This window comes from Lissotriton vulgaris, chromosome 12 (assembly GCF_964263255.1).
Source record: "Lissotriton vulgaris chromosome 12, aLisVul1.2, whole genome shotgun sequence".
NCBI lineage: Eukaryota > Metazoa > Chordata > Amphibia > Caudata > Salamandridae > Lissotriton > Lissotriton vulgaris.
The window spans coordinates 642,619,901-642,647,061 of NC_141700.1; the positions used below are offsets into that span (position 1 = coordinate 642,619,901).

Consider the following 27,161-nt stretch of genomic DNA (forward strand, 5'->3'; position numbering starts at 1 on the left):
GAAACGACAAGCCAGGAGGCCAACGGTCGGACGAGTCGCCCTGCCACGCGCCCACGGGAGGAGCGTGGCTTAAAGAGGTACGGGGCCGGGTCGCGGGTTGGGTTGGGAGGCGGAGACAGCCCCCGGCGTAACACTTCCTGCAACCAAACCCTTACCTGAGCACGAGCACCTTCCGTCACTCTCATAGTTAATTGGAGCACTTCACGGGGTTTGCGTGTCCCTCACTCCCGGTCCTTGTCTGTGTCCAACCAGAGTGCAGGCAGTAATTCGCCTTCTCTTGATTTCCTTTTCTTTCCGGTACCACGTGGAATCCTGTTGTTGAGACGTATCAAGATAAAGACTTCCACGACCAGAAGGCACCGCGGCATTCAGCGAAACCCAGAGACTAAAGACTACTTACCTGTTCATGAAGAAAACGTATATAACAATAAAGCCCTCCTTAAAACCTTTAATCAAGGACCCAGTGTTTCTCTTTGAGCCGGCCCCTCCCGCTCCAGTGGTCGAACCTCCAATCCTTCCTGAGCCCCCGGGACATTTGGTGTCAGAAGTGGGATCTGCTTCATCATCCATCAGAGAGATCAAGATGGAGACCCTGATCGACCACCTCATAAAAGGGCAGGAGAAGTTAGGATGGGCCGTGGAGAACCAGCTCACCATTGCTCAAGCGGACCGAGAACTTTTTACTAAAACAATGACCGCACACGTAGAGGGTCTTAAGTCCATACCCTCTGTCCAACAGGCGGCCACGGGCGAAGGACGGGTACACACGCCACATCCGTCAGGGATGGCCCTCCAAAAATATGTACCCGGTGAGGATCCTGACGCCTTTTTGGTAAACTTTGAAAGGGCGGCTCGGGCTATGAGCTGGCCCGAAGAAAAATGGCCGTTCTTTCTCGCCCCTCTCCTGACTGCCGAAGCCCAATCTGCATATCAAGCGGCGAATCCCCTGGGGACAACCCCATATGCGACTATTAAAATGGTCATATTGGACCATCTAGGGTTGGACCAGGAGGCCTATAGGGTCCGTTTCCGAAAAGAAAAAGGGGTTCCTGGGGAAAACCCGAAAACACTGTTCTTCAGGCTAAAAATGGCGGCTGACAAATGGCTTCGCCCTGATGTATGTACCAAGGAAGAAATACTGAATAAAATCTATGTAGAGCAGTTTATGGAGGCATTACCATATGCGACCCAGCGTTGGCTCAAACAGCATGTAGGCCTGACAGTAGAACAAGCCATTGAGATGGCATCCCAATATGCCAGGGCCCAACCCAAGTCTATACCGTGGGAGCCAGAAAAAAACTCCAAAGGTACTCCTATCATCAAAACGGACAAAAGGCCAAAACCAGTACTCGAGGCTCCCCGACCCTACAGACCTCCCGGTATGATGGTTCCTCCAACAAAAGGACCTCAGTGTTTCGAATGTGGCGAGTGGGGCCACATCGCCAGGATGTGTCCCAAAAGGAAGAGCCATGAGGAACCCATGGAGGTGGGGTACCTGCCCCGGACTGTGATGTATTCCGCCGAAATGGGCAGCACGTTTTACGTGAGTATAAAAATGAATGGGTTCCAATTGAAAGCATTGTTAGACTCAGGGTGCAGGCAATCTGTGGTACAGTCCAGGTTCGTAACCCCGGATCAGATGAATCATAAAACTCCCGTATATATCAGGTGCGTCCATGGGGACGGGAAGCCTTACCCCATGGCCTCCATCACTCTAACACCGCAGGATAGGGACCCCTGTACTGTTAGCGTAGGGGTAGTTGATTCCCTGCCTGAAGATATGATCCTGGGGACCGACAATCCAGAATTCCTGTCCCTATTTAAGGAACACCTTTCCACAACCAGGAGTGGGGTGCATATACCATCCTACCTATCCCCCGAACCCTGGGTTATTGATCGCAGTTTCAGATTTGCCCAGACTGAAGACCGATCCCTTTTCAACGCCTGGGAAACAGCCCATAGCTCAGACAATCAGACCTCTCCAGTATTTCCCCGCTTTTTGATCAAAAACGATTTGTTATACAGACAAGCCAACCAAGAAGCAGAGATGCAGCTATTGGTTCCCCAGTCTTTCAGAGAACAAGTGCTATTCTTTGCACATGCCCACTTGATGGCAGGACATGCCGGCAAGGAAAAAACCACTGACTGTATCCTGCGCAGCTTCTATTGGCCGGGTATTTACAAAGATGTTCAAGAATTCTGTGCCCGGTGCGAGGTCTGTCAACGTAGAAACACACAGCGCCCTCCGGCTGCCCCCCTACAAAGGATGCCCTTAATTGGTGTCCCCTTCGAGCGAGTGGGCATGGATCTGATAGGGCCCCTACCAAAGACGGGAAGAGGCTTTCTATATGCATTGGTAATCGTGGACTATGCCACTCGATTTGTGGAGGCTTTTCCCTTAAAGAACACTACCACAGCGGCCATCGCTGAAAAATTTGTGGAACTTTTCAGCAGGGTAGGTTTTCCTAAAGAAGTATTGACCGACCAGGGGACTCCCTTCACCTCAAAATTAATGAAGGAGGTGTGTGCCTCATTGGACATAAAACACTTGAAAACCTCGGTGTATCACCCCCAAACTGATGGTTTGGTGGAAAGATACAACCAGACTCTGAAGCAAACACTAAAGAAAATGCTGACGGCGGAAGGGCCCGCCTGGGATCGGCTCCTACCTATCGCACTTTATGTGATAAGAGCCCAAAAGCAAAGCAGCCTAGGATGCTCATCGTTTGAGTTACTGTATGGGAGGATGCCCCGGAGTCTCCTAGACATCACCAAAGAGATGTGGGAAAACGAAACGTCCCAGGAGCAAAAATCCATGTTGGAATATACCTCTCAGCTCCGAACTAGACTTGGTAAATTAAGAGAACTCGCCTATACATCCATGGAGCATCAACATGAGAGATACAAGAAAAATTATGACAAAGGTAAAAGATTAAGATCCCTGGACGTAGGAAAATGGGCTCTAGTGCTACTGCCTTCCATCAGTACTAAGAATAAGCATGAGTGGCAAGGCCCATATCAGATCACGGAAAAAATCGGAAACACTACCTATAGACTCCGATTAACCCCTCACAAATCACAAATCTACCACATCAATCTCTTGAAAGAGTGGTTGGGACCCCTACCCCGGGTGGGACAATTCGTAGGGCAGATGGATGTCCGACATGACTCTACTCTAGAACAGTTGGTGGTGAACCCCGAGCTGACTCCCCAGGAAAAGCAGGAGTTAACAGAGACTCTAACCCCGTATACAGCAGTGTTTTCCGACTTACCAGGAAGGACGGAGTTAGCAGAGCACTGCATAGAAACTCTTCCGGGGGAAGTGGTAAAACAAAGACCATATAGAATTCCCGCAGCAAGAAAAGAGATTGTACGGAAAGAAGTGCAGGACATGCTCGAATTGGGAGTCATACGCCCTTCACAGAGTCCTTGGTCATCCCCGATTGTTCTAATTCCTAAACCTGATGGCACAAAAAGGTTTTGTATGGACTTTCGTGCATTAAATGCTGTCTCGCATTTTGATACGTATCCGATTCCTCGAGTCGATGACTTGATTGAAAAAATTGGAGACGCCAAATTTATCACCACCATTGACCTCACGAAGGGGTATTGGCAGGTCCCCCTTCGGGAGGAGGATAGAAAGAAAACAGCATTTGTAACCGATGAAGGTGCTTTTGAGTTCACCGTCCTGCCTTTCGGATTACACGGCGCCCCGGCAACATTTCAACGCCTGATGAACAAAGTCTTACAACCCTATTCACACTTTAGTTCAGCTTACTTGGATGACATAGTCATTTACAGTCAGAACTGGAAGGAACATTTGAGACACTTACAAACCATTCTGGAAGCCCTACAAACAGCAGGTCTACACATCAATGCAAGAAAATCGCGAGCAGCTTTTCAAAGTGTGAAATACCTGGGCTACGTGTTGGGTGAAGGAACCATCGCTCCCCAAAGCGAAAAAGTAAGAGCGATAGCAGCAGTTCCGTTCCCCAATAACAAAAGGGACCTTAGAGCCTTTCTTGGCCTGGTGGGTTATTACAGGCGCTTTATTCCCGGCTTTGCAGAGTTAGCAGCCCCCTTAACCAATCTGCTCCGCAAAGACGTCAAGGCCAAGGAATTTAGTAACCCATCGAGAGAGGCCTCACAGGCTTTTCACCGTCTTAAGTCCACGATGACAACGGCTCCTGTTTTGATATCACCGGATCACAGCAAACCATTTGTGTTGTCCACGGACGCTTCTAATCAGGGGATAGGTGCGGTACTATCACAAGTCAAAGAGGGCGTTGAACATCCGATCCTATACGTCAGTAGGAAATTGTTCCCCAGGGAGTGCCGATACTCTACCATCGAAAAGGAGGCCTTGGCAATCAAATGGGCAATTGACAAATTGCATTACTACCTGGAGGGCAAGCCCTTTGTTCTACATACAGACCACGCCCCCCTGAAATGGATGCACCAAAACAGTAGCCACAACCCCCGGGTGTTGCGATGGTTTCTGTCCTTACAACCCTATGCATTTACTGTGCAACACCGCAAAGGAAGAGACAATGCAAATGCAGACTTTTTATCCCGGGTGTTTCCTCTCCCCGATCGGGAGATGCCAGGGGGGGAGGTGTGTCACGGGTCTGACTGTCAAGAGACATCTGAATTTAAAGACTGGTGGTGCGCCACCCCCCTTTCACCTTGCGTCTTGTCTCAACAGCCGCAGACTTCTACGTGGCATGAGGAAGAAGGAGACCCCGACACGGAATGGCCATCAGGTGTGAATGTATACGGCTCCTTTAAGGCCGACGGCTGGGATTGTGGAGTCACGCCCCTAGTGACGACAAAAGCAGGAAGCACGGCATCGAGGACGGACGGCGTTTCCCCCGAGGAGGAGAGCAGCACGGAACCAAGTCCAGGAAGAGAAGCAGACGGAAACGACAAGCCAGGAGGCCAACGGTCGGACGAGTCGCCCTGCCACGCGCCCACGGGAGGAGCGTGGCTTAAAGAGGTACGGGGCCGGGTCGCGGGTTGGGTTGGGAGGCGGAGACAGCCCCCGGCGTAACACTTCCTGCAACCAAACCCTTACCTGAGCACGAGCACCTTCCGTCACTCTCATAGTTAATTGGAGCACTTCACGGGGTTTGCGTGTCCCTCACTCCCGGTCCTTGTCTGTGTCCAACCAGAGTGCAGGCAGTAATTCGCCTTCTCTTGATTTCCTTTTCTTTCCGGTACCACGTGGAATCCTGTTGTTGAGACGTATCAAGATAAAGACTTCCACGACCAGAAGGCACCGCGGCATTCAGCGAAACCCAGAGACTAAAGACTACTTACCTGTTCATGAAGAAAACGTATATAACAATAAAGCCCTCCTTAAAACCTTTAATCAAGGACCCAGTGTTTCTCTTTGAGCCGGCCCCTCCCGCTCCAGTGGTCGAACCTCCAATCCTTCCTGAGCCCCCGGGACAGTGCCCCAGTCCCGTTTGGTTACTGGCTTGCAGCCATTTTTGTTGTTGTTGTTTGTGCCTCCCTGCCCTGATCTCCACCCCGCTCCCGCCTCCCAGCTGACCCTCCCTCCCACTGATACTTACTGCCCCGCTCCACCGTGGCTGCGCTGTGACCGTCCTGCTCCCTGCAGAAGCGGTCGCTCCACACGCTGCTCCCTGCCTCTCATTGCTGGTATCGTAGCGATCTCGCCTTGCACTGCTTCAGCCTCCATATTTATTTCATTTACTTTGGTAGCGATAGATTGCCCCGCCTGCCTATTACTAATTATAAATTGCTGGGGTATTCTTGATCGTAGCGCTTGATTGCCAAGGTGCACTTGTTGAACTTTTAACTTGTGCTGCTGCGCTGCCTGCAGTTTTATTTTGCCTGATTGTGCCGGCGCCACTGCCATTTGCTTTGCGCTATTGCCGATCGTGCCCCAGTCCCGTTTGGTTACTGGCTTGCTGCCATTTTTGTTGTTGTTGTTTGTGCCTCCCTGCCCTGATCTCCACCCCGCTCCCGTCTCCCAGCTGACCCTCCCTCGCCCCTCCCCTTCCACTATCCACATATGACAGATCCCTTTGCGCGCAGCGTTCACGCGCAGCAGACGCGCCCCATGCGCGCCGAAGGTGCGCCAAAGGTAAGCCCGTCTACGCCAGTCCGCGCCTGGACCGCGCCCAGCGCCAGACCCCCTGGTTCTTGCAAAACCCACTCCACCCGCATAACGTATGACGCCGCTTCCCTCCTTGCCCTCAACCCCGGACGCTCACAACAATGCTGCACAGCTACCCCAGGATACACCCATGGACCATTCGCCTGCCACTCCTGCAAGTTCACCTGCATCAGAACCCACACCAAATCCTTTTCCCCCAAACACAGCTCCGACTCTAACTACCTGAAATGCATCCTGCTGAACACCCGCTCGGTGCACAGACACGCCACTGAACTCTGGGACCTACTCGACACTACATCGCCGGACGCCGCCTTCCTTACTGAAACATGGATGAACGCCTCATCAGCACCCGACATCGCCATAGACATCCCGGACAATTACAAGATCATTCGAAAAGACCGCACCGTCCAAACAGGAGGAGGCATCGCCATCGTCCATAAGAACACCATCCGAATCACGACCAGCTCCGACGACAACCTCGCGGCCGCCGAACACCTTCACTTCCAGATCCACACCGACCCCAGGACCACACTGAGAGGCACCCTCATCTACAGACCACCAGGAACCCGCACACAATTCAACGAAGACATCACTGACTTCATCAGCCCACATGACCTCACTTCCGAGAACTACATCCTACTGGGAGACCTCAACTTCCACCTGGAAAAGAAAAATGACAGCAACACCACCACCCTCCTGGACAACCTGGCCAATCTCGGACTCAAACAACTTGTTGACACCCCCACCCACTTAGCCGGACACACGCTCGACCCTATCTTCACCTCCAGCAAACACATCTCCTTCGATCACACCCCAGCTCTTCATTGGATGGACCAAAGCTGCGTCCACTTCAGCTACAAAAAGACCACGACTCACAAACCCCCACAACCTATTCCTCAAAGAAACTGGAATAAAATCACCACCAACCAACTCACCACATCGCTTATCCAAAACCCTCCTGCCATTTCATCGGACCCAAACCAAGCCGCCCCAAAATCACACAATGGATCACCCACAGCGTTGACGAATTAGCACCCTTGAAAAACCACCAGATCAAACAAGGTAACAAAAAGGCCCCCTGGTTCAAATATGACCTCAAAAAATCCAAGAAGTTATGTCGCACCCTCGAAACCTGGAGAAAAGACACCACCACCGACAACCTGACCACCTTCAAGGACGCCACCCGCAAACACCACCAATTGATCCGATCCACCAAGAAATCAGCATTCAAGGATCGAATCGACAACAAAGCCCACAACAGCAAGGAACTATTCCACATTGTCAAAGAATTTACCAACCCCACCGCCGGCACCAACACCATCACTCCCTCCCAAGACCTATGCGACTCTTTATCCTCTTTCTTCCACAACAAAATCGCCGACATACATAACAGCTTTGAAAACCAGTCCGAAGAACAGTCCACTTCCCCCACATCCGAACCAAAACATCACTCTCACAACCTTTGCACCTGGAACCCAATCACTACTGAAGACACCATCCGCCTGATGAACTCCATCCACTCAGGTTCTCCAACCGACCCATGTCCCCACCACATCTTCAACAAAGCAGACTCCATCATCGCACCCCATCTCCGCGATGTCATCAACTGTTCCTTCAACTCCGCTACCTTCCCGGAAAGCTGGAAACATGCCGAACTCAGCGCCCTTCTGAAGAAACCCACAGGAGACCCCTCTGAACTTAAGAACTACCGCCCCATCTCACTCCTCCCATTCCCCGCCAAAGTCATTGAGAAAGCCGTCAATAATCAGCTCGCCGCATTCCTCGAATCCAACAATTCCCTCGACCCCTCACAGTCCGGCTTCCGAGCCAAACACAGCACCGAAACCGCCCTCATCGCAGCTACAGACTACATCCGAACGCTACTGGACCACGGAGAAACAGTTGCCCTCATCCTACTTGACCTCTCCGCCGCCTTCGACACAGTCTGTCATAGCACCCTCATACAACGCCTCAGCAACGTCGGAATACAAGGAACAGCTTTGGACTGGATCATCTCGTTCCTCGCCGGAAGAACCCAGAGAGTCCACCTCCCCCCATTCAAATCAGAGGCCACCGAAGTCATCTGTGGCGTACCACAAGGATCATCTCTCAGTCCCACCCTCTTCAACGTTTACATAAGTCCCCTCACATCCATCGCGCAACAACACAACCTCAACATCATCTCCTACGCAGATGACACCCAGCTGATCCTCTCCCTCACCAAAGACCCAAACACCGCCAAAACCAATCTACACGAAGGAATGAAAGAAGTAGCCGAATGGATGAAGAACAGCCGTTTAAAACTAAAGTCCGACAAAACGGAAGTCCTCATCTTAGGACCTTCCCCCTCTGCCTGGGACGACTCATGGTGGCCACCGGCCCTGGGTACAGCACCCATACCTACAGATCACGCACGTAACCTGGGCTTCATCCTAGACTCCTCCCTCTCGATGACCAGACATGTCAATGCAGTCTCATCTTCATGCTTCAACATCCTACGCATGCTCAAAAAAATCTTCAGTTGGATCCCCACCGAAACAAGAAAGACAGTCACCCACGCACTGGTCACCAGCCGACTGGATTATGGGAATACCCTTTACGCCGGAACCACAGCCAAACTTCAGAAAAAACTCCAACGCATCCAAAACGCCTCAGCCAGACTCATACTGGACATCCCCCGTCAAGCTCACATTTCCGGTCACCTGAAGGAACTCCACTGGCTCCCCGTCAACAAGAGAATAACGTTCCGTCTCCTCACCCACGCACACAAGGCCCTCTACGACCTAGGACCCGAATGCCTCAACACACGACTGTCCTTCTACAATCCCACCCACCAATTACGATCTTCCAGTCAAGCCCTCACTGCAATCCCGCGCATCCACAGATCCACCATGGGAGGAAGATCCTTCTCCTACTTAGCGCCCAAAACCTGGAATTCTCTCCCCACTCACCTTCGCCTTACTCAGAACCACCCCTCCTTCAGAAAGCAGCTAAAAACCTGGCTATTCGATAAATAATGCGCCCACCATACCTCAAGCGCCTTGAGACCCTCTGGGTGAGTAGTGCGCTATACAAATTCTAGAACTTGAACTTGAACACTTTCAGGAAGGACCTCAGGACCTGGCTCTTCGACTGACCCGGAGCTACCCCCTAGCGCCTTGAGACCCTCACAGGTGAGCAGTGCGCTTTATAAACTCTTGATTGATTGATTTATTGATTGGTTCTGAAGCTGCGTGATCTAGCGGGTCTTCTGCTTTCCTGGAACGGTCAATGCAGCTCCCCCGACAAATGTAAAAGACCCACCTTCCCTGCATTCTAATTCAATGCTACCTGACATGGCAATCACAAACGATAGTGCTGAAGACAAAGGAATAGGGAAGATTGTTGAAGAATCTAGGCTAGTAATTGGGCACGTCCTTTGACAAGACACCCTTCTCTATTTGTAAGCTATTTCAGAAAATGCCAGGCAGAGGAACAGTTAAAGTCCACCCTTCCCATAGGCAAAAGGTCCTCATAACCAGGCTTTCAACCAGCACATGCCCCCCTATGCCCTCCTCTTGGCAGAGGAGGAGGACATTCTGTGATAAGTGGTATGCGCTGTCCCCATGTACGCCTAGTGACTCATTAGGAACCCTAATAATGGCTATTTTCAATACCTCTAACCACAAACAATTGCTCGGTGTATCTCTCCAACCCATCCCTCTTATGCCCACCATGCCACCTCAGTTTGGACCCAGCCATATGCAGATCAATTTTGACCCTGTTTCTCATGGGAACAGTTCAGCCCGCACTGCCAAGCCAGGTCCTCCCTGAAATGGAGCACAAGCAACCCAGGACCGGTTTTGTCCTAGGTACGGGCTCATCAGGTGGGTACAGCTTTGTTCCAGTGACCCGGTGAGCCAGGACCGATGTCTGGGTATACCCATGCCACTTAGGTCAGTACATGAAACACACAAATAGTGTGGTGTAGCTCTCCAACCCGTTCTTTTGGTCACCATGCCATCTCAGCTTGGATCCAGCCATATGCAAATCAATCTTGTCCCTTCTCCTCGTGTGAACAGCCAAGGTAAAAATGCCAAGCTAGGTCCTCCCTGAACTGGAACACAAGCAACTCAGGACCGGTTTCACCCAAGTTATGGGCTCATCAGCTGGGGACAGTTTGGTTGCATTGCACTGGACCCACATCTGGGTATTCCCGTGTCACTAAGGGCAGTACATGAAACACACAAAAGGTGATGGGAGACTTCTTAGATTAAGTCTGACCACTGGCAGTAGCTCGGGTAGCACTCCAGCCCATTGTTCGTTAGCTCACCATGCCATCTCAATTTGGACCCAGCCGTATGCAAATAAGTCTTGAACCTGTTCCTCATGGGAACAGTCCAGCCCGAAAAGCCAAGCCGTGTCCTTCCTGAACGGGACCACAAGCAAAAGAACGATGGGGTGGAGTGCTTCTCCGAGCTCTTTCCAGTGATTAGACTTATTGCCAGCAGCTTCCATCACCTTTTCTGCATTTCATACTCCACTAACCTGCCTGCTCTTGGCCCAACTGAGGAACTACCAAACAAGTGCCAGTAGCAACTTACAGTGCCCCTCTGCCAACATCAGTACACCCATTAGTTCCAGTCCCATAACTTACTCAAGTTAGGCAGAGCTTTGATTACCCATACCCCACTGGGATGCACCCTGCAGAGACAGCCCTTCATCCACAGAGAAAAACCCATAGCCACCCTATATTTATTGGGCCAGTGCCGGACTACAGGTTTTGCCCCACTGACCCCCCCCCCCTACACCTGTCAAAGCCACAGCTACAAACAAGGTCATCCCTGAAGCGCTAAGGCAGCAAGTAATTGGTCCTTTGCATTGCCCCTCTTCATACCTAGTTTTTCACCTAATTAGAATACAATATAGGCTAGGTCTCACAATAATGGTTTGTTCAGCTGTATAGTTAATGGGCTGCTTGCAGTGCTTATGCACTGCCAAGACTCAATGTCAGGGCAATTCTACTCACAACAACCCTCAGACTAAAGCTTGCCATCCTCTGTGTCGCTCCAGTCCATTGCCTTTCCCAGACACATGGGACCTTAACGGCTATGGCCATTCAGAGCTCATTAGAAGGCTGCAATACCATTATAGCTCAAATTAGTGCTGCATAGACAACTAGACTTGATTATTAGGCCATTTAATGTATGAGATTTCATGCAATGATTTTTAAGAAACAATTTATTACATATTTGTAAGCAAAATAATTGAATATTGAAATATTTCTCTCTCTTATCTATGTTTTCCACTGCTTTGTTCTGTTAATATTGGCCCTTGTACTATTGTCGTTTTGTTGGACTGTGGGTTTTTGATATATGTAAGGATGTCTGTTGATTGAATGTGGTGTGTGTTGCATGGTTGATGAATCGGTGAATCGGTTGTAGACCTCAGGGCGAAATAAAAAGTTGAGATAAATTGAATAAAATACTGGGTGTGCCTGCTGTCACTTAGAGTTGTGGACGTTCTGCAGTGCAAGCCTTTGGGATGTGAGTATGGTCTTGCTGGCTTCTTTCTTGTAAAAGGTGTAAGCATATTTCATGTTGGGATTGATCATCTCTTAGTGTGGACTCCCATATTCTCGAATAGCAACATTGAGCTACCGTAGCTATCTTCAGTGCTAGAATAAGCCACTTGCATTTATTGCAAGTTTGTATTCTGTTGTGTTGCTTTTTATTATTCAGTACAGTTTATAAACCCTTACAGTCTCTCAAAAATATTTCTGGAATATATCTGAGATTCGAGTGCATAGCATGTCACTGGAACTATGGCCAATTTGATTTCCACTTAATACTAATGAACATTCTCTGCTTGAGCACATTAATGTTTATATCGCACTTTTTTCTTTTTGGGTAGTCTATAAATCGTTCCCCGCACTGTTCTTCTCTTCTCATGTGTGCCATGGCTGTCTTCATGGGGGTGGTCAGATATGTCTGCTCTGCAGGCTCTCTGTGGGAGTGAACTATCATTGTCACCTGCTAAAATATTGGCACAGATGGTTGATGTCTGGGGTCTTTGGCTGAAACCAAAAAATGATACTACAACTAAGTTAAATGTGACAGGGACTGAAAGATTTAGTCGAAAATGGGGCTCTGTAGGTAGACCAGTACTTTGGGGCCTATTAAATGGCGTTTTGGAGAACTTAAAGTTGTACTCCTGTAGTACTCTTTATTATACTCTGAAATATCCATGCCTTTGTGACTTGGCCCCAAAATATCTAAAGTGAGCATAGTTGTATACAATTAATACAACTAGAAAAAAAATCTGCTCTCTTTGCACTTTTACGAATTGGGAGTTGGACGTTTAGGGTTGTTTCACTAAGGCATGTAAACGAGTACTCCTGTGGTACAATCGTTGGTACAAACATTTGTGATTGGGCCCCTGGTTGTTTTGAATAACTTGTGTATGGATTGAGCAAATCTTGTGTATTGCAAAGAAGATAAAGAAAGTTCACCATTGAATAATATGGTGATTCCTCACATATAACATAGATGTCAAAATGCTCTATTTAGCCTGTCTTATTGGACTGATGTTCCAAAGCTGTATCAATATGTGCTGGTCGTGTGTGGCAACTATTGGTCAAGGGAGTGTTCTTATGTTGAAATTGATGCCTTTTTGTTTCCTCTTGCTTGATTCTTTTTATACAGTCTCTTTGATATTGTTCAAAGCTTTGGCTGCTCAGAGACCATGAGCAAATGTGTACACACAGCATGACTTACGTCCCTGTTTATTTGTTTTTCAGGTCACACCGGACGTCTACTGAAAGCGCTCCTGAGCACCAGCATCATCTTCCTCTGTGCACACCTAGCCTTTCAAGTGTGCCTTTACACAATACCCACCCTGGACATGTGGCTGGGCCACAACTGTGAGTAAAGAACCTCCTTGGGCCGCAGCATTCTAGTGAATGGGAAACTCAAAGTGACTCCGGTAGCGGCTTTAGGAGCAGTCCAACCATATTGCTGTGTCCAACAGTATACAGTCCTGAGAGGCTGCCCCATTTGTGCACATTATATAGAGAGTCTGGGTTCTGCCCATTAGTACTGGGATAATAAAGGATTCTGGCCTTTTATGTACAGCTTAGTAAGAGTAGAATCTTCCATTTGCATTCAGTGTAAAGAGCCTGGGCTCTGGCCCTCCATAAACAGCCTATAGGGAGACCAGTCAACAAAAACATAAATGGCATAGTACATAAAAGAGATCAACAGATATTTTAACCTGAAAATCAGTCTCTCTCATGCCAAGCCCATGACGCCATGATCCCAGACCAAAGCTCTTTTAGCTACAACTCAACTCATTGGAAGGAGTCCAAACTTTCTTCTCATGTCAAGTGTTCAACCCCACTTACCTGGAAAAAAGTATGCCTTACAGGATATCTGTATGTATCTGTATGTTTCGATGGGGGATCTTCACCTGCAGATGATCTCAGTCCAAGACTGGGAGGCAAGCACACACACCCCACAGTGGACCATTAGTCCTGCCTGAGACTTAAGGGACCTGATTTTTTCCATAAATGCTCTTCTGCTTAGACCAGTATACCTTAGCAATCTAGATTTTGAGACCCTCTTTTTCTAGTGCATGTGCCACAAAATCTGATTTCCTCGGAAATAATACATGTATGCAGGTATGTATAACTGGAAGGATAAACCACTCTGTCAGGGATTGCACCTGCTAACTCATCTGACTCCCTCAGGATGGAGCATCATTGAATGTATCCTCCTGTGCCCCCCCCCAAAAAAAATACATGCGAAAAGAAAGACACTTCTCAGGTAGAAGTAGAAAGAAGGGAATAGGGAAAGAAAGGTAGAAGACACAGCAACTCAGGAGCTAGAAATGGTGAAAGCAACACGAGTAAACACCAGAGAGTTTACCTAACACACATATATAACTATCATGGTGATCTTTTTTAAGTTCCAACCTTCCTGAAAGTGATGGAGGTGAAACACTCCTAGGTAAATCCAGTGTCTATATCAACCCTCACTTCTAATCGAGTCCATCAAGCCCACAGGCGTTGATGTCTTGAGGCACTGTCTGGGACGCACATCAAAGTCGTAGTGCCAATGATGGGTACAAGAGATCCCATAGGCACTTGCTTGATTTCCACTATGATGTTGCTCATTTTGTCTGGCCAAGCTGTGAAAGTCCAAGATTCACCATGGAGCATAGACCCCACTGAGACTCCTGTTGTGCTGTCTGTTTGGCAGACAGTGCACTTCCTACTATCCCACCCGTGCAGGATCCTCTTGTCACTGTGCACTGCTGTATCTATCTAAACTTAGCAACTCTTGGTCACCATCGCTCCAGATGTAGAAGCAGGGTTTTCCTGATGCCCTTATGTCTCTTACCTCAGCAGTGTCTGACTTTTCTTTCTCTTTTCACCTGTTAATGTGCAGCTTAAGTGTTAGCTTGTGTACCAAAGATGCCATAACACACTTTTAGTTGGTATGTGCCATACTGACAACATACCATATCCTCTATCCTGCCTTAAATCCCCAATGTCATCCATATCCTCCAAGATGCCTCAACAACATCCTTTACACATTTCATATCCTCCAAGCTCACACCAAATGTTCCGCTCTCATGGAGGTGAGCGCACTCGACCACCACAAGAAGATAGGTTGGATCCACAAAGTGAAATCCTTTCTTACTGCAATAGGATTAGAGGGTTATTGGGATGTTAAGGACCCAGCATTGCTTCCCAGCAAAGAGCTAGTTAAAAAACAGTACTGGGGCTAGGTCACACAGGCTTCACTTATCCATCTAGGGGGTCTCTCAACCATGGAGTTAGTGGATTTTAAGCTGTCTAGTTTATAGGAACAATACCTAGAGATCATTACGATACCTCAGACCAGGAAAATCTACATGCAGTTCAGGTTTGTTTCCCTCCCCCTGAACTCTTTTGGAGCTTCCTGGAGACAATCCTCCACGACCGCTGCATATGTTATTGTGTTTTCTCTTAAAAAGTCTTTTTTATTGTTTTAATAGCTTATTGGTCCATGTTTTATTAACAATTCCTAATCGGCTTTGAGCATAGTGCAACTCTAGTACTAAGGTAGCATAACGGGCCATGTCGCCCACTTTGGAATAGGCATAGGCTTTTGATTGCTTGGATTGCTAGGTGCACCTATGTTCAATACATTTTTCTGATGGACTTTAGATTATGGTATGAATTATATTTTTATATTAAGCTATTAATGTATTTAGTCTGTTCTTAATCGCTTGTGTGAATTATATTGCACTTGCGCTTTTATGGTCTTGGGACCAAAATAAAGTTTTTATGATGATGATCACACAAAATTCCACATCGATTCTATATGCTCTATGCTCCCACATGCTCACTAACCTAATCAACATATCACTCACTTAATGCATACCCTCTTGTTGAAATAAGATTTTTTTTTGAAACATTCAATAAGCTCTATATGTCTAAAACATCTCTCATACATTCTATATATCCTCTTTTCTGACAACACCATGTTTGAAACATTCTATTTCTTCCAAGCAACAAAAACATCATTCCACACATTCTTTATTGTACATACGGGCATAACGGCATCTGTGATGCATGACTTATCCACTGTAACTCTGTCAGCCCTCATACATTCTACATTCCCACTCTCTTATAGCTTAGCCATCATTTCATGTTCCATGCTCCAATAACAAGTCCAACTCATGTGACAATCCTAACTCATACCACACGCTCTACTCTAAAGCTTTTCCATTCCCAAAAGAACATATGTTTCCCTTCTTGTGCTTAGATGTTCCCTCTGGATTCCAAATTTGCTGTACCTTAATGACATGCAGGCAACTTTAGGCTGATACGACTAATTCTAATGTTGATCAATTAACTTCCAACACCTTGGTGACTGTTTTTGAAATGGACCAGCCCTCTGACCACACATCTCCCACACTAAAACAATACACTTCAAACCATAAGGAAATAAAACCTAACTCTCACTGTCAGTGCATGCAATGGAAGCAATGCTGCTTTATAAATGGATGAGCCCAGTTTACCTGAACCACATTGTCGCTTGAAGACAGTGAATCTGGTTTGTCAGGAATCAAGGTGCTACTAAGGTGCAAATCCTGGATGGTCCATTTGATATATGACCAATAGCAGGTATGTTCTGGACAGAGGCTTGTTATGTAACATGTTTCTTTGTACTGCCTTTACCACTTTATCTCATTATTTTCTTATAGAGAACAATGGGGCTACTCGCAAAGGTAGCTTACCCTCTGAGTAAATTACACACATGTGTTTTCTCTTACACGTCATAGCAGCTATACTACTTTTGGCTATCAACCGTTTACAAGTGTAAAGTTACTAAAAAAGTACAGACTTGCATACCTTTACCCCCTGAAATAGGCGGCGGAGCCAAATTTACTAGTGTAAGTAACAGCAGCCAAAATGGAGCAGTAGTAAGTCCAGCACCACACATTGTCAACCATTGATACTGCAACACTCCCGTAGACCATAATGGTGTCAAAGATTAAAATTAGAACCCAATGGGAAATAATGTTCAATTAATTTTACTAATTTTGACTTAAAAACAAATCTATATAATTTATTTAATGCCAAGAAATATTAAATACAATTAAAAGTATTTTGTGTAAAATAATGCAATAACATTTTTAAATGTAACTGTAAATTAATAGTGCTGTAAGATTTTTTTATTCTGTTTTACATTCAAAGTAAATGGATTATGTTTACATTCATATTTAATATAGGAATATTTGTACTAATGCTTGTAAAGTTTAATGCCCTTTTTAATTTTTCCTTATACTTTGCTTTAGGGAGATCCCTGCCCCATTGGTGGGGATCTGGGTATGGTGAAGTAATGTAATATTATTCCCTATAGGGTTTTATTTTAAGTCCCTACCTTAATTATTTTTCATTTGAGGGTGTTGCAGTATCAGTGGCTGCACTCGTAAATAGAGGGTGTCAAAGACTAAAATTAGAACCCAATAGGAAATCATGTTCAATTAATTTTGCTCATTTTGACTTAAAAACAAATCTATACAACTTATTTAATGCCAAGAAATATTAAATATTATTAAAAGTATTTTGTGTAAAATAATGCAATAACATTTTTAAATTTAAAAGTAAATGTAACTGTAAAATAATAGTGCTGTAAGATTTTTTATTCTGTTTTACATTCAAAGTAAATGGATTATATTTACATTCATATTTAATATAGGAATATTTGTACTAATGCTTGTAAAGTTTAATGCCCTTTTTAATTTTTCCTTATACTTTGCCTTAGGGAGATCCCTGCCCCATTGGTGGGGATCTGGGTATGGTGAAGTAATTTAATATTATTCCCTATAGGGTTTTATTTTAAGTCCCTACCTTAATTATTTTTCATGTGAGGGTGTTGCAGTATCAGTGGCTGCACTCGTAAATAAAGGGACCCCCTCTAAGAGGCGTATGAGGTCGGGGAGAAAGAGGAGAAACCAAAACAACTAAAGCAGGAAAAACTCCCCTGTGACCTATATTTCTTTCCCGAAAATTCAATCTAGTATGGGTTAAAGTAGGAGTCCAAATTTGCATAATTATGACATTTAAATGCACATATACGTGTTCTTTTTTTTAAAAAAATCACTGTATTTATCTTTCTTATTGATATTTGTCTGTTTATGATAAATACATATTAATCTTTATTTTTTATATTTACTAGAAAAACACTTAAACATTTTTTTTTAGTACAAACATTATTACACCTTGTTATATACAGTGTAATACAACTGTATCAGGCCCCAATAAATAAATAAATCAAATGTCAAACACATTCATTCCTCACACTCGCTCACAGTCATACAAGACACTTATACACCTTTGGGTATAAGGAACACATAAATGTATAACGTTTCCAATGGACAGATTTGATGACCAAAGCCAAAAGTTCTGGTCGCATGTGGTCTACGCTTGTTTCGGTGGAGTAACACAACCGTGAGCCACCTTCATCAGGACCTCGCCCAAATAGAATACAGTGCAACCAGAACAAAACAAAGTGAGGGTACTAGTTTCAAATGGGTATGATACCCATTCTGCAGAAAAAAAACAGATTTGAGAAATATGGACAACGAAGTCTGTGTCGCCAATGGCTGACCGTCCCCTTCTAACTCAGGGAGGGAGTTTGCTTCTAGATAATTTGTTTGGTATGTTGTGGGTCTTCAGCACAGATGTGTGTAAAATTTTCAATGCATGTGTGTGCTGAGTTGTATGTTCTTGTTCACCCAAACACAGAGTGAGTCACATTCTGTGCCGTTGCAATGGAGAAATCCTTGTAATATATCCTGATGTGCTCAGCGGGCTAAAACTTCCATAAATGTACCCCCTCTCAGAAAACACTTCCGCGTCCATCTGAAGCTGACCAACTCAGCACAATCATGCATTGAAAATTTTACACACATCGGCGCTGAAGACCCACAACATTACACTGGCTCACAGTTCTCAGAGAACAACATTTGAAGTAATCTGCATTCTTCTCAATGCCCAAAATATCCACAGATGCTGACCCAACGCTGCAATCTTAGATCACATAAATCGAACCTGAATTTTCAAACCAAATTTTATCAGAGGACATATGGGTTCAGAAGAATTTTGTCCAGGATTGAAAATTTTGGAACTTTGGGAGCCACTTCTGAGGAATCAGTCAAGTGTGTCAGCTTTGAAATGAAACCTGAAGTCAAGCCTCATCGAAGAGGTTTTTGCTTCATGCCACTGGCCCCTTCAAGAAGGGCCCATGCCCCTGTAAGCACCTGCATTGAAGATGCACATTTTGAGCCCTTACTGTCCTAGAGCTGCACCAGCCACAACTTTTATAGAGAGGTATTAAGAAAAGATCCAACTATTTATAACTTCTATAGCACTGCTTTGTCTTTTCATGCAGTTCTTATCCATGCATTGCATTACAATGTCCCTTGTAGAGTCTACGTCGTTTGTGCTACATTACATAGCCTTTATCCACATGTTTCACTACATCTCCTCATACATAATCCTCACATTTTTGTCTAATTACTTTTCCCCTATATATTTATTTTTTACATCGTTTTACAAAATGCTGTGCATTGAGTTTAGTTTAGTAATGCTTCACAATGTGTCCACTGTGTGGCTTACAATGTTGGCGTCCAATCAGCAGACCGGAGCATTCCACAGCCTGAGCCACTGGACTCTCTGAGCCTGCCTCCATGTCCCTTCCTTTGAATGTTTTTTGAGTGATCAGATGTGCGTTCCCTGAAAGTAAGATCCTGTTCGAAACAAAATGGAATGCAAGTAGACTAAAACTTTCACAAAGTAGGATATTAGGAAATGTGCACCAGTCATTGGACTTCAAACGTATTCTGAACACCTAAGATGAACCAATCAAGTGCTTTCAGGGTAGATGTTATGTGCTCAAGCTTTCACATTCTTTACTCTGGGTTTGAAGTATTTCCAACCTGTTGGGAGGTGCTTTGGGAGCCGGTGTAAGATGTTGCACTTGTCTAAATGCACCATCTCAAGAACTGTTCTATTTTTAAGGACCACATTTTTTATAGAGCGGGGACATCTTTAAATCAATATTTTTTCCAACCACATTAACTTGGGTAGTAAATAGAGAGTTCAGAGTAAGATAGTATTACCAAGATTCCTACTACAAGCAGAGTCTATGGTGGTGTTCCTATCTTAGTGGGCAGTTAAAGGGTGGGGGATACATTCTTCTCCTCTTTGTGGTAATAACTGAGACCATAAATTAGAATATTTTTTTATCCAGTACAATAAATATTCCATCCATATGGTAGTGTTTGATTGCAATATTTGAACTTAAACTTAATGTGGGTGCATTTGGAGATTCGCCTGCTGCTCAAGACACTGTGCCTAAGGGTGCATGTCAATGTTAAACAGCAGTGTGAACAAATTGGCATAATAACAACACAAAAAGAGGGAGAAATTGTATAAAGGGCACGCAACCAAATAATCAAAAAACTATATTTCATTTATTATATATGTAATTGGTCACATTAAAAACACTGGATAAAAAGGCATAAAAAACAATCATACAAACAACACATATAAACAATAACCATATACTTGTATCACAAAAAATGTTTAAAAAATCATAAAACGGTGGCAGACAATATTATTCGACGCGCGTTTCGGCGTTGTTAGAAACGCCTTCTTCAGGAGCCACAATAATATCTGAAAAACATTTAAAATCCAATTAGAACAGCCTAATTTATTCAAAAATTACATTCTCAAATTCCAGTATGACAACTGAAAATGACAGCAAAGAAATACATTTTACAGTGCCTACATGACAATAACTCCCTACTTGTGTAGCTGATTAAATATAGCTACACAAGGTACAGACTAACATTCATATATTTAAAATGACCTATTATGATTGAAAGGTTAGACATTTTTTAACATTTTTTGTGATACAAGTATATGATTATTGTTTATATGTGTTGTTATTATGCCAATTTGTTCACACTGTCTATTTCCCTGTATTTCGAATTAATTTTCCTAACAGGGAGTCCTTCTAATTTACATTGAATGTTAAACAGCAAGCATGGTATGTACGAAACGTGTACCACTCCACATAAAACTGCATGTGAAGATGATTTCATTACTCCTATTCGCACATGTAGGCTCCAGGTGGAGTGAACGGATCTGATTAAACTCTGGGCAGACCCAGACACTCCAGCCCTTGCCTTGAATCTTCTCAGCTTTATTTTGTGATCCACAGTGTTTTAGGCCCTCAAGAGGTCCAGAGCTATGATTGTGGTTTTCATATACTGTATCCATACCTGAATTGTCGGACATGATCTTTTACACAACCGATATCCTTATGGCATATTATACCTTCTGTTACATGGCACTAATCATTTTGCTTCATTACATCTTCCCTTCATAACTCCATATATTTGTTAGTAACTGTCACACAGGGCCAACATCTATACCGGGTTATATCTTCCTTCTTATACCTTTGCCTCATTACACCGCTGTATCTGCGGTTCATTCCAATTTCACTTACACAGCCCTAATCCATATGGCATAGTACACCTTCCCTAACACAGTACTAAGTGCATTGTTTCATTATAGTCTATTTCCAGCTCCATATATTTTAGTACTTCTTCTCACATACAGCTCATATCCGTACTTAATTTCATCTCCCCTTTAATAATTGTCTCAATTCACAGCTGTATCTGGGATTGAGGTCATTTGCACAATTGTTATCCCTTTGTTGTAATTGATCTTCTCTTATTCAGCCCTTATTAGTGTATTGTGGTTTCATTCTCTTTTTGTATCTTCCTCTGCACATTTCATATCCCTTTATCGCATGGCCTCTTCCCCCTTAAGGGCCGGTTCTTAGTGTCTTAGTGTATCTTCCCGTACACATCTCAATCTCTGCATCTCATTAAATGTTCCCCTTTTACAGCTGATAGTCGTGCATCTTATAACTCTTCCCGTACACAATCACCATTCCTTCGTATCTTGAGGTATACACACTTCATTTTGTCGCACTCACACAAACCATGTCCTCGGTGCTTTTATGACATGTTCATCCATACATCCTCTATCCCTATGCCTCGTTAAAAAATCTCATGTGTAGAAATATGCTTTTCTGGACAGATATACATGCGTGCTACTTATGTGAAGATAATTTTCTAACCTATGAAGATATCTTTTCTATTTATTGGTAAATTGTTTCTTTTTCTTTTCCAGGTAGCACATGGGAAACACTGAGTCGTCACATCGGGGTGATGAGGTGAGTCAAAATTATGTTCTTCATAATCCTCAACAGGACTTGAGGTGTCTGGAATATTCTAAATCACTAGGATAAGGTGGTACCCAATATGTTCTTTATGTGATTGGTCACACAAAGAAACAATGTCTTCTTTGACATCTATGTGACATGTATTTGGTAAACATCACTTACAACGCATTCATTACAACGCACTACCATTACAACGCAACCATTACAACGCATTGCGCTGGGGGGCGCTCTAGGATAGGGAATATATTAAATTTACTATCCAACACCTTCCCTACTATCCACAGGGACTGGAGTTGGAATAGTAAATTAAACAATTCACTATCCAGCGCCTAAAAGCACTATGCGTTGTAATGGTATGCGATGTAAAAACCGCGTTGTAACAGCAGGCGTTGTAATAGCCTGCGTTGTAACGTCCTAGATCCATGTATTTCAACCCTGGACGTAGACAACTATTCTCGGGGCTTCATGCAAAGATTAGATACTGATATCAAGGAACAATTCCGCTTGAACATTTGCATTCATTGAGTAGGTACCAGTGACAGAAGAGAAGAAGGTATCTCTGACCTCAACATTTCCTGTTTGACTTGGCAGTACTACGAAGTATGTTGTGTGCAATGAACCAGAAGGAATGTTGCATGACGAGGGGTCACATTTCAACCTGGTGATCCCCATTCTATGGTGTTATGCTGGAAGTTAATGGATGTATTTTTCTTGCATGGTCCCCTTTGCATGGAGATTTGGCCAAAATGGATAGCATCACATGAATGATTAAAAACGTTGATGGAATTAAACTGTTTGCAAGATTGTTTTTTCAAGTGACTTCTTCACTGGTGCTTGACTGTATTTTGTCTTCGAGGGATGGCCCATTCCATGGGCTTCGGGTTGGGAATAGGGTCTCAGTTGCCAATCTTCAACAGTGATAGACTGGACATAGAGTTCCGGGTTAGATCTTTATTTGTGGTAGGCTGACGATAGTGTCTTCATCTGAGATCTACTTTGGTGATAGGCAAGGATGGTGTTTCGATGCAGAAGCAGTGCCCCAGGTGGTGGATATCATCTTCATGTGAGATTCAGTTTTGTTAAACTGGGGCAGTGTCCCCATGAAAGCTCTCTATCAATGCAAGATTGGATTTAGGGTCCCCATGAAAGCTCTCTATCAATGCAAGACTGGATATAGGGTCCCCATGAAAGCTCTCTATCAATGCAAGACTGGATAGAGGGTCCCCATGATAGCTCTCTATCAATGCAAGACTGGATAGAGGGTCCCCATGAAAGCTCTATATCAATGCAAGATTGGATTTAGGGTCCCCATGAAAGCTCTCTATCAATGCAAGACTGGATAGAGGGTCCCCATGAAAGCTCTCTGTCAATGCAAGATTGGATTTAGGGTCCCCAAGAAAGCTCTATATCAATGCAAGATTGGATTTAGGGTCCCCATGAAAGCTCTCTATCAATGCAAGACTGGATAGAGGGTCCCCATGAAAGCTCTTTATCAATGCAAGACTGGATAGAGGGTCCCCATGAAAGCTCCATATCAATGCAAGATTGGATTTCGGGTCCCCATGAAAGCTCTCTATCAATGCAAGACTGGATAGAGGGTCCCCATGAAAGCTCCATATCAATGCAAGATTGGATTTCGGGTCCCCATGAAAGCTCTCTATCAATGCAAGACTGGATAGAGGGTCCCCATGAAAGCTCTCTATCAATGCAAGACTGGATAGAGGGTCCCCATGAAAGCTCCATATCAATGCAAGATTGGATTTCGGGTCCCCATGAAAGCTCTCTATCAATGCAAGACTGGATAGAGGGTCCCCATGAAAGCTCCATATCAATGCAAGATTGGATAGAGGGTCCCCATGAAAGCTCTCTATCAATGCAAGACTGGATAGAGGGTCCCCATGAAAGCTCTCTATCAATGCAAGACTGGATAGAGGGTCCCCATGAAAGCTCTCTATCAATACAAGACTGGATAGAGGGTCCCCATGAAAGCTCTCTATCAATGCAAGACTGGATAGAGGGTCCCCATGAAAGCTCTCTGTCAATGCAAGATTGGATTTAGGGTCCCCAAGAAAGCTCTATATCAATGCAAGATTGGATAGAGGGTCCCCATGAAAGCTCTATATTAATGCAAGATTGGATAGAGGGTCCCCATGAAAGCTCTCTATCAATGCAAGACTGGATAGAGGGTCCCCATGAAAGCTCTTTATCAATGCAAGACTGGATAGAGGGTCCCCATGAAAGCTCCATTTCAATGCAAGATTGGATTTCGGGTCCCCATGAAAGCTCTATATCAATGCAAGATTGGATAGAGGGTCCCCATGAAAGCTCTTTATCAATGCAAGACTGGATAGAGGGTCCCCATGAAAGCTCTATATCAATGCAAGATTGGATAGAGGGTCCCCATGAAAGCTCTATATCAATGCAAGATTGGATAGAGGGTCCCCATGAAAGCTCTCTATCAATGCAAGACTGGATAGAGGGTCCCCATGAAAGCTCTTTATCAATGCAAGACTGGATAGAGGGTCCCCATGAAAGCTCCATATCAATGCAAGATTGGATTTCGGGTCCCCATGAAAGCTCTATATCAATGCAAGACTGGATAGAGGGTCCCCATGAAAGCTCTCTATCACTGAAAGATTGGATTTACGGTCCCCATGAAAGCTCTCTATCAGTGAATGATTGGATAGAGGGTCCCCATGAAAGCTCCCTATCAATGCAAGATTGGATTTAAGGTCCCCATGAAAGCTCCATATAAATGCAAGACTGGATAGAGGGTCCCCATGAAAGCTCCATATCAATGCAAGACTGGATAGAGGGTCCCCATGAAAGCTCTCTGTCAATGCAAGATTGGATTTAGGGTCCCCAAGAAAGCTCTATATCAATGCAAGATTGGATTTGGGGTCCCCATGAAAGCTCTCTATCAATGCAAGACTGGATAGAGGGTCCCCATGAAAGCTCTTTATCAATGCAAGACTGGATAGAGGGTCCCCATGAAAGCTCCATATCAATGCAAGACTGGATAGAGGGTCCCCATGAAAGCTCTCTATCAATGCAAGACTGGATAGAGGGTCCTCATGAAAGCTCTCTATCAATGCAAGACTGGATAGAGGGTCCCCATGAAAGCTCTATATCAATGCAAGACTGGATATAGGGTCCCCATGAAAGCTCTCTATCAATGCAAGACTGGATAGAGGGTCCCCATGAAAGCTCTATATCAATGCAAGACTGGATATAGGGTCCCCATGAAAGCTCTCTATCACTGAAAGATTGGATAGAGGGTCCCCATGAAAGCTCTATATCAATGCAAGACTGGATATAGGGTCCCCATGAAAGCTCTCTATCAATGCAAGACTGGATTTAGGGTCCCCATGAAAGCTCTCTATCACTGAAAGATTGGATAGAGGGTCCCCATGAAAGCTCTATATCAATGCAAGATTGGATTTAGGGTCCCCATGAAAGCTCTCTATCAATGCAAGACTGGATAGAGGGTCCCCATGAAAGCTATCTATCAATGCAAGATTGGATTTAGGGTCCCCATGAAAGCTCTCTATCAGTGCAAGACTGGATAGAGGGTCCCCATGAAAGCTCTCTATCAATGCAAGACTGGATAGAGGGTCCCCATGAAAGCTATCTATCAATGCAAGATTGGATTTAGGGTCCCCATGAAAGCTCTCTATCAGTGCAAGACTGGATAGAGGGTCCCCATGAAAGCTCTCTATCAATGCAAGACTGGATAGAGGGTCCCCATGAAAGCTCTCTATCAATGCAAGATTGGATTTAGGGTCCCCATGAAAGCTCTCTATCAGTGCAAGATTGGATTTAGGGTCCCCATGAAAGCTCTCTATCAGTGCAAGATTGGATTTAGGGTCCCCATGAAAGCTCTCTATCAATGCAAGACTGGATAGAGGGTCCCCATGAAAGCTCTCTATCAATGCAAGACTGGATAGAGGGTCCCCATGAAAGCTCTCTATCAATGCAAGATTGGATTTAGGGTCCCCATGAAAGCTCTCTATCAATGCAAGATTGGATTTAGGGTCCCCATGAAAGCTCTCTATCAATGCAAGATTGGATTTAGGGTCCCCATGAAAGCTCTCTATCAGTAAAAAAACTGGATACCATGTCCCCATGAAAGCTCTATATCAGGGAAAGACTGGGTATAGTGTTTTGGTGTGTGTAGTCTGCGAAACGTCAGGGATAGTGCTTTGATGAGAGGCCTGTTTCATGTTGTACATTAGGGATAGTGTCTTCATGTGAACTCTACATCATTGATGGAAGGTCTATGTGGGACCACTAACTCCAGCTTACTACCAGTGGAGAATGCGTCTTCCTCTTGACTTAAGTTTCCTGTTGGATTTGGTGTGCATTGGTAAATGAGAAGAAAGCATCTTTCTCACGTAGGTTTTCTTTTCTTCAGTACCTTTTTCCTACGTTAATGCCATTGTGTATGTCTTCATATTGAATCAGAGTATTTTATCTGTTTTGGAATATGAGTGCGGCTTGTTTTCTGATCATTCATTGCATCCCTTTTACAGGTTTGACCTCACTGATATTCCAAACACAGTGCGTTTGGTTGCTCCAGACTTTGGTATCTTGCTGGTGTCGGCCATCAGCCTGGGCCTGTGCAACCGCCTTATACCCAAGAGAGCCGCATCCTCTCGAAGTAGAAGGATCGAGTCCATGGAGCCTGTGGAGCAGGAGGTGAGCAAAGACGGTCCTTCTTTCCATGGCCTCTAATGTCTCGATCAGTAGTGAAAGGCACACTTCTCTGGAGGAGATAACAAGAAGGTGCATGCTTTAGGGACATGTTCTGCAATTTTCTCTCATGTGGATCCCAAACGAAGCACAAGTATCTACCACAGACCGTCATCTCTACCTAGCATAGCAGCAAGCGATAACATGACAAGATTTGGAATTCCTCCATTTTGAGTTGTCCGCTGTTTTGCAACAAGCACGCCACAAAATGAAGGACATCTAAACACTTGTTTTTGCCAACAAACATTGTGGTAAAAATAAGTTACTGTTTTCCAACCAATCACTGTATCTAGAAGGCATATGTACTGCATTTGAATTTATAACTATTCCTACTGAAAAAAACTCTACAGGTAAATAAAGTTTTGTTTTCAGAGATTCCTGGCCAAAATTTCCATAACCGGTATTGTCGGTATGACAGTCGCCTGTGGCCTTTATTGATGCAATGTTTTATTTATGGGTTTACTTTTGCA

The 27,161-nt window shown here is 44.7% G+C and overlaps 2 protein-coding genes across 3 annotated transcripts in view; both read left to right on the plus strand.

The window, feature by feature from the left end:
- The window catches only part of PIEZO1 (piezo type mechanosensitive ion channel component 1 (Er blood group)), a 901,942-nt gene that overhangs the window by 440,550 nt on the left and 434,231 nt on the right, over positions 1 to 27,161 (plus strand). For both annotated transcript variants that reach the window (XM_086945809.1, XM_086945810.1), the window contains exons 3-5: positions 12,924 to 13,046; positions 21,888 to 21,930; positions 26,472 to 26,637. In XM_086945809.1, the coding sequence (XP_086801935.1) occupies positions 12,924 to 13,046; positions 21,888 to 21,930; positions 26,472 to 26,637 (332 nt within the window). The remainder of the gene's footprint in view (positions 1 to 12,923; positions 13,047 to 21,887; positions 21,931 to 26,471; positions 26,638 to 27,161) is intronic.
- Positions 407 to 5,050, plus strand: LOC147677919 (uncharacterized). Its single transcript, XM_086946527.1, has 2 exons — positions 407 to 1,543; positions 4,706 to 5,050. Exons 1-2 carry the CDS (start codon positions 407 to 409, stop codon positions 5,048 to 5,050), a joined length of 1,482 nt encoding a protein of 493 aa, XP_086802653.1.